The sequence below is a fragment of the Leptopilina heterotoma genome, unplaced genomic scaffold (assembly GCF_015476425.1).
Source record: "Leptopilina heterotoma isolate Lh14 unplaced genomic scaffold, ASM1547642v1 Lhet_144, whole genome shotgun sequence".
In the NCBI taxonomy this organism is placed as follows: Eukaryota; Metazoa; Arthropoda; class Insecta; order Hymenoptera; family Figitidae; genus Leptopilina; species Leptopilina heterotoma.
In genome coordinates, this window is record NW_025110862.1 from 616,516 (window position 1) to 630,098 (window position 13,583).

Genomic DNA, 13,583 nt, shown 5'->3' on the forward strand with positions numbered 1-13,583 from the left:
TTTAATATTTTTTATTTTCAATTTAGTTGAAATTTTTTTTTTTTAAAGGATTTTTTTCTGTCTTTTTTCAAAATCATATTATTAAAAATTAAAATAAGAATTTAAGTAAGAATTTTAATTCTCTTTTTTTATATTCATTCGTCACATTCATTCATATGGAAATATCACAGAAAAAATATGCACATGCTGTGTAAATCGAAAAATATAAAATAGGCGCATCGCCGCTTTAATATATTTACTACTTAGTTATTTCACTTGTTTTTTTTTCTTCATTACAGCGAACGCTGCTGTAATTTATCTCACAATTTCAAGGCAAATAACTATTTCACTTTAATTGAAAAGCAATAAAAAATAAATAAATAAATAAAACAAAAACAGAAAAATTATGATAAAATTTTAATTAAAATATTATTCCTTAAATTATTACAACTTTGAAAAAAAAAATTTTCTTTATTAATAAATTTGGAATTTAATATTGACAGGCGAAACTTTTTTTTATTTAAATTACATACAAAAGAAACTAATTTATAAAATAAAAAGACTAATAATTATCAATTATCATAATTCACAATTATAATTAAGATAATTAAATAAAATAATTATATTATTATTATTAAAATAATAAGAATTTTACTTTGAAAATCATAAAATTTTATTATTAAAATAGTAAAATGTTATTATTAAAATAATAAAAATATTATTATTAAAATATATAAATAATAATTATTATAATTCTAATAATAATAATTTACAAACTAATGGAAATATTACAAAATTCATTGAGAAAATAACAAAATTATTAAATTGAAAAAAATGTGACTTTCAACTGGAGTAATAATAAGAAAAACAAATAATTTGCAGCTGAGCCTTCATACATAACAATATAAAGTTATTTTAATACTATTGCCCATTAATTATACGAAATGCACATTATATTATATTTATACTGCATCGAATTTTTTATTTCTTTTTATTATCTATATATATAATATTATATTTATTTTTATAATGTCCTGTCACTAGGCAACTTTTTATACCTTATTTTCATTGAAAAAGCTACCTAAAAAATTTTCGATTCGTTTTTTATCGATAGGCTTTTTTTTCTAATCATCATTGAAAGATGTCATTTGACATGCAAATTGCGACCTCATTATCGAACAGCGGTGGAATAGTGGCAGATGTAATTTCTCTTACCGCAATACTGGCCGTTCTTGTTGTTGTACTTGCTGTACCTGAAGTGCCGGAAGTCGTTGGTATCTGCTGTGCAAAAAAAATTAATTTTTTCCAAAGTACATGTATAATTGTAATTAATATTATTATTTTAATTTTTTTTTAAGTAGTGGTAGAAGATTTTAGACAGACAAAAGACGTTAGAAATAATTTTTAACGAAACAAATGTTATTATAATAAATAAGCGCAATTACAGTCTATTTTCAGTAGAAAGAGTCGATATTTAGTCAAACAAAGCCTAAAAATAAAAATATTATTTTCAGTAGTGAAAGTCAATTTTAGATCAGACAATGTTTAATTAAAATCTTTTTTTTAGTAGTAAGAGTCAATTTTAGATCAGACAAAGATTAATTATAATCTTTTTTTAGTAGTAAGAGTAAATTTTAGATCAGACAAAGATTAAGTACAACCTTTTTTTTTAGTAGTAAGAGTCAATTTTAGATCAGACAATAATTAATTTGAATCTTTTTTAAGTAGTCGGAGTCAATTTTAGATCAGACGAAGATTAATTAGAATATTTATAATAAATTATAATATAAAATTCCACTTAGTAAAAAATCAGTTTTATTAGTTAAAAAAAGTCTAATTAATATATTTTCCAGTAGTAAGAGTCAATTTAAGACTAGACTGATAGTTATTTTAATCCTCCTTTTGTTTCAGTATCAAAAGACAGTTACCGTCAGACTAAAAAAAAATAAAAAACCTTTTTCAGAAATGAGAGTCAATTTTAAATAATAAACAGTAAATTAAAATCTTTCTTCAGTAGTAAAAGTCAGTATTAGTCAGACAAAGTTTAAAAACTCTTTCTTACCAGTGGAAGTAAATTTTAAACTAGACAAAGATTTTTAAAATCTTGTTTTTTGTATCTGTTGTAAAGTTACATTTAAACTGGAAAAAATATTATTGAAACTTATTATTTGTTATTAAATTGCAGTTTTAAACAAAAATTTTAATTAAATTTTATTATCAGTAGTAAGAGTCAGTATTAGATCAGACATAACTTTATATTATTTGTCCCTTTGTTTTAGTAGTAAATATCAGTTTTTGTGCAGACAAAACGTGTTTTTCTCTGTTTGCAGTAAATTTTAGTTTCACTCTAACAAAGCTCAGTAAAATTTTATTATTCAGTAATAAAGGTAAGTCTTAATCAGACAAAGCTTAAAAAATTCTTCTTCAGTAGAAAGAGAAAATTTTAGACCAGACAATGATTAATTTAATTTCACTTTCACAGACACGTGATTCAGTTAAATTTTATTATTCTGTGGTAAAAGTCAGTTTTAGTCGGATAAATCATAATAAAAAACTTTTTCAATAATAGGATCAAAATTTAAGACAGAGAAAGATTTTTAAAATTTTGTTTTTTTATTCAATAGTAAAAGTCATCTTCAATCAAACGAAACATTCATTAAAATCTTTTTTTTGTTAGTAAGGAATTTTAAACACAAACTTTAATTAAATTTTCTTATCAGTAGTAAAAGTCAGTTTTAGTCAGCCAAAACATAATAAAAATGTAAAAGTGAATTTTAGACCAAAAAACAATTAATTAATATCTATTTTAAGTAGTCAATATCAGTTTTTGTCCAAATAAAATATTTTTAAATCTTTTAACATTAAATTATAATTTGGCAGACATAAAGCTAGGTAAAATTTTTTTATTCAGTAGTAAAAGTAATTTTTAGTCAAACAAAGTAAAAAAAAAATTCTTCACTAGTAAGAGTTAATTTTAAACTAGAAAAAGATTAATTAAAATTATTTTTGTTGTAAATATCAGTTGATTAAAGGATTTTTTAAGTAGTATGAGTCAGGTTTTGATCAGACATAACATTTATTTATTAAAGCTAATTAAAATTTTCTTTTTCTGCAGTTAAAAGCAGCTTTGTCAGTTCAAGAAAAAAATTCTCCTTTAAGTAGTAAGAATAAACTTTAGACCAGACAAAAATTAATTAAAAATATTTTTCAGTAGTAAATATCAATTTTAGTCCAGACAATACGATTTTTACTCTATTGACATTAAATTTTAGTCTCACAGTCACAATGCTCAGTTAAATTTTATTCTTCAGTAGTAAAAGTCTGTTTTACTCTGCCAAAGTCTGAAAAAATTCTTCTTCAGTAGTAAGAATAAATTTTAGACCAGACAAAAATTAAATAAAATTATTTTTCAGTAGTAAATATCAATAATAGTTCAGACAATACAATTGTTACTTTATAGTTTGACAGTCGCAAAACTAAGTAAAAATTTTCTTCTTCAGTAGTAAAAGTCACTTTTAGTCGGACAGGGTTTAATATAATCAATTTTTCAGTAGTAAGAGGCAGTTTTAGTCAGACAAACATTAAAAAAAACATTCTTATTTATTCTTCTTTAGTAGTAAAAGTCAACTTTAGAAGAAACAAAGCTTATTGCTATTAAATAGTTTTAACAAATGAACGTCCCAGTAAAATTTCAATTTTTCAGTGATAAAAGTCAATTTTAAGTCAGACAGATAATTTTTATAATATTCCCATCCAATTATCCTGTATAAAATAGTAAAATTTCTTCTGCATTATGCTTGTATGTAAAATTAATTACCTCATTGTAAAATAATTCCTTTCCTTCTTCGACTGATGGCAATAGTTCGTCAGTTGAATGTGGAGTTCTTGGACTTGGTGTTGGAGCGATTTGTTGTTGTTGTTGTTGCTGTTGTTGTTCCCTTTGTTTCGTTAATCTTAATTCTTGAATAGCCTGTCTCTGCTCCTTTTCATTTCTCTCTCTTTCAAGTCGTCGAGCACTAAAACTTCTTGCCGAAGAACCCGTACTGTGAAGTGAAGCTAAACTCGGTCGACGTGAACCTGCATATGCCAGTAAAAAAAAAAAAGAAATAAAAATTACTTGACATAATTTTATTACCACTTGCAAAATTATTATATATTCTAAAATATGTTTTTTATATACTTCAAAATAATTACATAGGAAATAACAAAAATCTTAATAATTATTCTCTATATGAAACTTATGAAAGCACACACTTAATTTTTTTTCTCTTAATCATTTTGACTATCACTAATTTTGTTGTGATAATTAATTAATATTTGTAATTTCTAAATTAAATAATAATAAATATATAAATTAATTAAAATTATCAATTTCATTTAATTTAGAAGTTATTAACTTTTAAATTAAATCAAATTGATAAAATTCCAAAATTATTAAAATTAATAATTTCCGAATTAATTAATAATTTATCAATATTTATCAATAATCGTTGTGAAAGAATCGCAAAAAAATTGAATGTGTGATTTCATTGTGATAATAAATTAATATTTTTCATGCTTTTTAAAAGTCTGTTGCTAGAGTTAAAAAATAAAAATTTTGAATGGTGAATAATGTTAAAAATATCGAATTTTAAGAACGAATAAAAAATGAAAAAATTTTCAAGTAGTAATTTTGTTTATTTTTCTGTTTGGAATTTTTTCATTATACTTTTCTTTACTAATTTACACAAAGTGTAAATTCGTGAATTCATGAATTTATGAATTAAAAACTAAAAGTATTTATTAATTGGCAAAAATTCTTTTTTTGATGCAACATTTCTAAAAATTTTGAAAATATATTTTGCTAAAATCAGTGGCTAATGAATAATTTTGTTATTTACGTAAAAGTATTTTATTAAATCTAAATTTATTATAAATTCTTTTATCTACTTTTATTATTATTTTTTTACTCCTTTTTCTTTTTTTTTCTTCTTCTTCTTCTTCTCTTTGTTCGCTTCTTCTTTTTCTTTTTTTCTCTTTTTTCTTTTTCTGCTTTACTTCTTTTCTTCTTTTTTCCTTTCCCTTTTTTTCTCTTTCTCTTTCTTTCTCTCTTTTTGTAATTTTTTTTTTATTCCTATATGTTTATTACTTTTTTTTTTGCAAATTTACTCTATTCTATAAGATCTAATCTATTTTTTTCTCTCAATAATCATATCTACAAAAACAATCTACAAATGTGTTTTAAAAAAATAATTTTGCAATCACTGATGTTAACTTGAAAGTATCAAATAGCAACTAAACAAAAAATTTGAATCAAATAAAAAATTGATCTAAATTTTTATTATCAATTTGATCCACTTTAGTATCAATTTGCTACTTTCAAGAAAACTGTGATTAGAATAAAAAAATATATTTTATTAATGAATTTATCATTCTATTTTAATTGAAGAAAAAAAAAGTGATTTAAAAAATGTGAAAAATTAAAGAAAAGGACACTTTTCAAAAAAAGTGAATAAGCTATAAACGAAGCATTCTATAAAATTCTAAATCTAATTATATTATTAAATAGCTAATTAAATTTGAATTCTACATGCGACGGTGCAGCAAGAAAGCAAGTGAAAATTCCACAAGCCATAATCTTACCAGAATAATTCGTTTTCAATATGAGAAATCTTTTAGGAGGCCGCTGCCATCTTGCTGTTTCTCAAAATGGTAATTTTTTTTTCCTATTTTTTTTCTCTATTATTATAATTATCCAATTCTATTTCCAATTAATTTTTTCTATTTTTTAAAATTAAACAATTTATTTTAAAAAAAAAATTGATTTTTAGTTTCTATTTTCTTTCATTTAATTAATTAATTTTTTTTTATACATTTAACTAAAGTTTTCATTTATAAAAATATTTAAAATATAATCTCCATTTAATAATTTATTTTTGTGTCCTGTAATGTGTAGTTTAACAGTTGATAAATAAATAAAAAATAAAGACGTTTGAAGAATTTGAAAAAATAACAAACTTTTCGAAAAAAAAATGGACCAAAATGAACGAGAAAGGATCATTTGTCAATCAAGCAAAATTATCAGAAATGTTAAAAGTTTCTTTTTTCGGAAATATTTTTGTAAATTTTTTGGAATTATTTTGTAGAACAACATATAGAGGAAGTTTAAAAAAAAATTTTTCAAAAAAAAAAAGAAGACATATATATAGAGAGAGAGATAGAGACACAGAATTAGAAATTCGTTTTTTCGTCTACCGAGGCCGTCTGACGATCCCTCAGCAACGTCACTAAGGGCCCGACGATGTTTATTGTTGCCGCCCTTTGTCGTCGGCCGATGACACGAAATCAGCAAGATGGCGGCGGCACGTGCCGCACCTGCTCTCGACGCCGGCACCAATGGACCACGACTTCCTGCACTGCTCGGCCTCCTCGTGAAATTTAATGTTCCACCGCTGCTTCTCTGACTCGATTGGGACGAGGGTCGCTCACCATGAAGTGCATCGCCTACTATGCAAAAAAAAAAAAAAAATAAATACATTAAGTAGAATAGCCAAATTTTGGTCAGACTGAAAATTTAACTAAAGAATTTTTGTTCGAAATAAATATATTAACAGGGTTGCAAATTACAATATTTTTTATTTTTAAATATAAATTTTTTAAATAACTTCATAATCAAAATTTAAAAAATTCACTTATTAAGTATAAAATTTATTATTACTGTTCATATTTTCAAAAATTTTAATAAAATTTCGCGGAAAAATTCAATAATTTTTTATAAAATTTTGATAAATCCTTCTAAACAATTGAATTGTGTTTTTAAATAGTAATAATCTTTACAAAAATTTAATGATTTTCAAAATAATTTTTAATTGAATTCCTCGGATGAATTCAAATATTTTTAAATATTTCCATAAATTTAAATTATTTTTAAATATTTCCATAAAAAATTATTTTTAAATATTTCCATTAATTTAAATTATTTTAAAAAACTTTAATAAATTCTTCAAAACAATTCAACTATCTTTATAAGTACTAAAATTCTTTGCAGGAATTAAATAATTTTGTATCAAATTTAAATAAAATTACATGAAAGAATTTAATTATTTTCAAAAATTTCCATAAAATTCAATTTCAACAAGAATTTAAAATTCTCTAAAAATAATTCAATTGAGGCCTTGGATCCAATAACTCGCCCGACGCTCGAAGACACGCGCTAATACCAGTCGGGTAGCAGTGAGTGGCCCAGAGGCGCTCACTGCTCACTGACTGGCTGTTACGCGTTCCTCCGAGCGTCGGGCGAGTTATTGGATCCAAGGCCTCAATTAGTCTCAAAATATTTTTAAAAAATTCTATATAAAACTTAAATTACTTTCAATGCAATTTTTAAATATATTCGTCAAAAAAAAATTGAAAGAATTCAATTATTTTCAAAAAATAATAAAATTCTTGTGATGAATTCATTTATTTTGATTTTGAATAAACTTCATTTTAATAAAATTCTTTAAAGAAATTTCATTATTTTCGTATTAACCTTAATTGAATTTCTCGAAAAAATTTCATTATTTTCAAATATTTCTATAAAATTCTTTATAACAATTTAATTATTTCTTAAAATTTTAATAAATTCTTCGAAATATTTCCATTATTTTTATAAATTGAAAAAATTCTTCGCAAAAATTCAATTATTTTTATAAATAGAAAAATCCTTTGGAGGAATTTAATTATTTTTAAAACAGTTTTAATTGAATTCCTCGGATGAATTCAAATATTTTTAAATATTTTCAGAAATTTCAATTATGTCCTAAAATTTTAATAAATTCTTGGAAACAATTTAACTATTTTTATAAATAGTAAAATTCTTCGCAAGATTTCAATTATTTTTAATTCACTTTTAATAAAATTCTTCTTCATAAAATTTAATTGCTTTCAAAATTTTTAATTAATATTATTCAAGAAACTCCATTAGTTTAAAAAAAATTCAAAGAAATTCTTAAAAAGAATTTAATTAGGATTTTTAAAAATTTTAATAAAATTCTTTGTGAAAATTCAGTTATTTTCCTAAATAATAAAATTCTTTGAAGGAATTTTATTATTATCAAATTTTTTTGATAAAATCCTTTGCAATAATTCGATGATTTTCAATACATTAATTTTAAAATTGAAAATATTTGAAAAGAAAAATTATAGAAAAGTTAAGAAACAAAAAAGCAAACAACAACTAACTCTAAACTACGAACAGATTACCGGAACACGTACTTTATTATTATTAATTAATTAATGTTATAATTATTTTTTTTTCTATAATCAATTCAAAATTGTAATGAAAAATTATAATAAAATTGATCATAGAATACAATTATTTTCGTAAAATATAACATTCTTCCTAGGAATACAATTATTGGCAAAAATGTTTGTAAAAATCTTCGAAACAATTCAATTATTTTTGTAAAAAATAAAATTTTTCGAAGCAAATCAATTATTTAAGAAATTTTAATAAAATTCTTGCCAAGAATTCAATTCATTTCAAAAATAAACATTTTCAAAGGAATTCAATAATTTAAAAAAAAAATTTTTTATTCATCATTAGATTTCAATTATTTTCAATTTTTTAATAAATTTCGTCGATAAAATGTAATATTTTTCACAAAGTTTTAAAAAATTTTGAGAAATTCAATTATTTTATAAAATTTAAATAAAATTCTTCACAAGAAATTAAATTAATTAAATAAACGCATTTACCCTTGAATAATTTCAAAATGCAAAAAAATATCTAATCAACAACAGCTTTTTAGAAAGACTACGAGAACAGAGTCGACACCTCTCACAAATGAAATAGTTAATTTCTTGTTAAACGATATAAAAAAGATGAAGTTCTTAAGAATAATTTTTTGTTTTTTTACTCTTGAATAGTTTTATTCTTTGCTGATTAATAATGAAACAAAAGAATTTTTTTGAGGTATAAATGTCAAAAAAACAATATAAAAAAATAAAACATAAAAACAATATCAAAAAAGCAATATTAATTTAAATTTTAAATTTATAAATTAATTAGTAGTTAATTATTAATCATTGATTGTATTTATTTAATTAAAAGCATTTGTTTACTACGTCAGAATTGTTTTCTTTATCAGTTCATAACCATTATGATATACCATTATCATAATCATATGGAAAGTTTTGTTATTTATGAAAATAATTGAATTCTTGCAACGAATTTTATTACATTTTTTTTAAATAATTGAATTCATGTGAAAAATTGTATTACTTGTAAAAATTATTGAATTCTTGGGAAAGATTTTATTAAAATTTTTGTAAATATAATTTAATTTTTTTTTTTTGAAAAATGCTATGGAAATTTAAATTATTATAAAAAGTTAAATTTCATAAAGATTTGAATTTGAAATTTTTTGAAAATCTTAATTCTTATGGAATAATAATAATAATTAAATATTTTTATTATTTTTTTATTTATTGTGTTTAAAAGAACCTTCTGCTATAATATCGAAAGTAATAATTAAAACAATTGAACACTTCTCGAAGGGCTAATTCCACCAACCTCAATTAAAAGTTAATCAATGATTAAAGTCAGTTTAACGGCTCATGATTGCTTGATTGAGGATTTAATCATTCGTTAACTTTTAATCAGTATTGGTGAAACTGGCCCTAATATAGGAAAATTTGAAGGTTTTGTAGTTGAAAATCAATTTTTTTGTTAAAAATAATAGAATTTATTATAAACTATAAATTGATTTATGTATCAATATTATTAAACGTTTGCAGAGTTGAATTATGTAAATTTAATTTCATATAATTATGTGTAGGCAATATATGTAAACAATTGTCAAAATAAAATCTGTCATTTAATTAAACAAAATTCTATTCTTCTTCAGTTGTCTTGAAAAAAATTTTTTTTTTTTAAATCCTCATATTTTTTATTATTTATTCTCTCTTTTACTTATTTCTATGATTATTTGATTATTAAAAATTTTTTCCCCGTTTATTTAATAAATGTATTTATAAATTATAATTGAAAATCACTCTTATCAATAGCATAACTAAATTATCTCTGTTTATTTGTGTCATATAATTTTGTGTCCTCTGAATATAATTTACTTCTAACTTTAAACATAATCAAATCAGAAACTCAAATGCATTGAATTCATGTTCACAATGACAATGAAATTTCAATATTTGCAGTTACATTGAATTAAGCTTTCGTAATAAGTAAACTTCAATTAAAAATTTTTATAAACTTCAAATCAAAAACAATTCTCACGCCTACATTGAATATCATGATTAGCTATGATAATATTAATATATTAATATTTTAATATATTAATAATAGTAATATCAATAATAATAATTATTAATATATAGAATTATAGAAAAAATAGAAATAAATAATTTTAAAAAAATTAAATTTAAATAGTATATATTTTTTCATTTCATTTTATAATAATGACAATAATAATAATAATGATAATAATAATAGTTATTATTATATCATTAAAAATGTAATTCGTTTCAATAGAATTTTGTGAGATAAATTTTGTTTACAATCTATCAGTGTCATCTTGTGTCATTAGGGAATGGAAGCTTTGAACAATTTGACTTACTTGTAAATTTACATCTACTAGAGCAAATATATTCATTTAAACTTAGAGTGTAAGAAGAAGACAAATCGTTCTATTATTCGGTGATTATTCTCCATTCGTCCTGTGGTTGGCAATGCCAAGTGTGTCTTCAACTGAGATAAACATAAAATTTACGATCTCCGAGCAAACAGTTATTGTCATTAAGAAAAATAAAATTTACATTTTTCTTTAATACAATTTTTTATTTATGTATTAATTTTTTATAAGAAAATTTTTTTAATAATTTTTTAAATAATTTTTTAAATAATTTTTTTTTTTTGATTCTCAATGATGTTATTCAGAGGAATAGAAGTAAAATGAAAATATAAAAATTAAAATAAAAATAAAAAATAAAAATAAATTTTAATTAATGGTAATTAATTAATTATTATTCACCTGTATCACTGGAAAAAAGCATTGGTGGCGCATGATTCGCATTGGCGAAATGTCTCGGCCTTGTGTATCTCGTTGAACTGAATAATTTCAGTACAAAGCATATTAAAAATGTAAATACTGCTAGGCCTGCTGCAATTCCGAGTAGTGTCGGGAAGTCCGTTTTTATCAGCACCAAGTCTATGAAAAATGATTGAATTTATTAATGGGAAAAAGTTAATTTAAAAGTTTATTTTTAATTAATAAAGTTTTAATTCATTTTACATTTGCATTTTACAGATTAATTCCACATAATGTTAAAATAATAAGAAATTAAAAAAATGTCCGACTAAAATTGACTTTTATCACTTGCGCCGAATTTAAAAGAATTCAAAATTTTCTGTCGGACTAAAAACTCTTCTCTACTACTGCTACGAAAATTTCGTTTTTGCTACTAATTGTTCCCTCCTAGAGAAAGTATTTCAACCTCGTAGGGACATGGAGCAAACATGTCTGACTAATACAGGTCTTTACTACTTAAATTTGAATTTTCGAAGAATAAAAAACTATTTTTGCTATACCAATGACAAAATTGGTGAAAAAAAACCCCTTCTTAAGGAAAATCTACTTTTCGCAAAAATTTATAAAAATTTTTTGAATAGTCGTCTGACTAAAATTGGTTTCTACTACTGAATCTAAAAATATCTCAAATTTCTACTTTTTCGATATTTGTTTCTAAGAAAAAGAGGATAAATTTACAAGGTTCGAAATACTCTAGTCTGACTAATATTCACTTTTACTACTGAATCTTTAATTCACTAAATTTTCATGTCTCGCTTGTACTTACTTTTCCTACTAACAACAAAATTACAACAAAATTTAATGTTTCTATCTACTAGAATTTTTGGAAAAATTAAAGAACTTTGAAAATGATTCGTCTGACTAAAACTTTATATCACTACTGACAATAATACAAAGATTAACAGATTCCTTTAGTGGATAATGAATTATAAAAATTTTTGTAATTATAAATTTATTTAATTTATAATTATACATAATGTAAAGTGTTCTATAAATTCATAATCACGGTTAATCTCCAGCATATAAGAACGACAGAATACTCAATCGGGCGCAATACTATTTGCTTGTTTTGCGCACGTCGAGTGTACACAGATGATAGAATGCATAAATATAGAGAGTAAACTTTATAACAAACGCCTATTTCCCTCTCAATTTTACAACTCACATATAGTAAGCTTTGAAATCGCCATTCTGCTTGCTCTCTGTTAAGCTGCGATTATTTTTTTTTTTGCTTAATATTTTCTCTCCAAAAAAATTGATAACTTTTGTAAAAATAAATTTTTTCTATTTTGATATGTAATTTTTAGTTTTTACTCTAATTTTATTTGTTAACATAGTTATGATTAGTTTATTTAATTTAATTTTTTTTTTAAAGAAATGGTGAAAAATACATTTTGGTACAATGCATTTCTTAATTTATCATTTTATTTTCAGTAGGAGAACACGGTTTAATTATCAAAAAAACTTAAATACGTCATTTATTTAGGTAGTAAAAGTTAATTTAAGTCAAACTGTATGTGAATACATTTTTCTGTTTAATTTCATTATCGTAAAAATGTTATTAATTAGGGAATATTTTACTACAGTATAAATTCTTAGTAGAAACTTTAGATTTTAGTCCGACAAATGGTTTGCTAGTTTTAGTCTCAGTAGTAGTAAACATTTATAGTCAGACTGAGAAAATCTAATTATCGATTTTTAGTTTTATTAGTAATAAATAACAAAACTTACTATAAATTTTCAAGTTTTAAGTAGTAATAGACCGTTTCAGTCAGACAAGAGTTATATTAATTTTCTTTTAGTAGTAATATTCATTAATAGTCAGACTAATTTTTAGTCCATGATTTCTAGTTTTATTAATAAAAAATAATGCTTAATATATTCTTGTACTTTTTCAGTAGTAATGACCATTTTTAGTAAGACAAAACTTTTATTAGCTTAGTCTGAATAGTAATATACATTTATAGTCAGACTGAATAATTTTGTTAATTATTTTTCAGTTTTTAGTTATAACAAATAACAAAATTTATTAAAATTTTGTTTTAAGTAGTAATCGACCGATTTAGTCAGACAAAAATTTTTTTAATTTACTTTTAGTAGTAATATCCACTAACAGTCAAACTGAATAATTTCAATTACTATCATTTAGTTTTAACAACACTTTTATATCAGTAAAGAGAGGAGAAGATAATATTTATCGTAGTTTTGTAATTTTTTAGTAGTAATGACCAGTTACAGTCGGACAAAAATTGTAATAGTTTATTTCAAGTAGTAACATTCTTTCGGAGTCAGACATCATAATTTTGAATATTGCCTCTTAGTTTTAGTACCAATCGAAATTATCGCTTAATATAGTGTTGAGCTTTTCAGTAGTAATGACCAGTTATAGTCAGACATAAATTTAAATAGTTTATTTTCAGTAGAAGTATTCTTTAATAGTCAGACTGAAATCATTTTTATTACTGTCTTTTAGTTTTAGTAACACACTTTTAATAACAGTAAAAAGAAAAAAATGTACAATTTATTCTAGTTTTGTAA

General features: G+C 22.6%; 1 protein-coding gene across 1 annotated transcript in view; it reads right to left on the minus strand.

Moving 5' to 3' along the window:
- Window positions 1-823: 823 nt before the first annotated feature.
- Window positions 824-13,583, minus strand: part of LOC122498216 — a 28,696-nt gene continuing 15,936 nt past the window's right edge. The window contains exons 4-7 of the mRNA XM_043605847.1: window positions 10,989-11,165; window positions 6,214-6,462; window positions 3,797-4,056; window positions 824-1,260 (exon numbers count right to left, since the gene is read on the minus strand). Coding sequence (XP_043461782.1) covers window positions 1,111-1,260; window positions 3,797-4,056; window positions 6,214-6,462; window positions 10,989-11,165 — 836 coding nt within the window. The 3' untranslated portion in view covers window positions 824-1,110. The remainder of the gene's footprint in view (window positions 1,261-3,796; window positions 4,057-6,213; window positions 6,463-10,988; window positions 11,166-13,583) is intronic.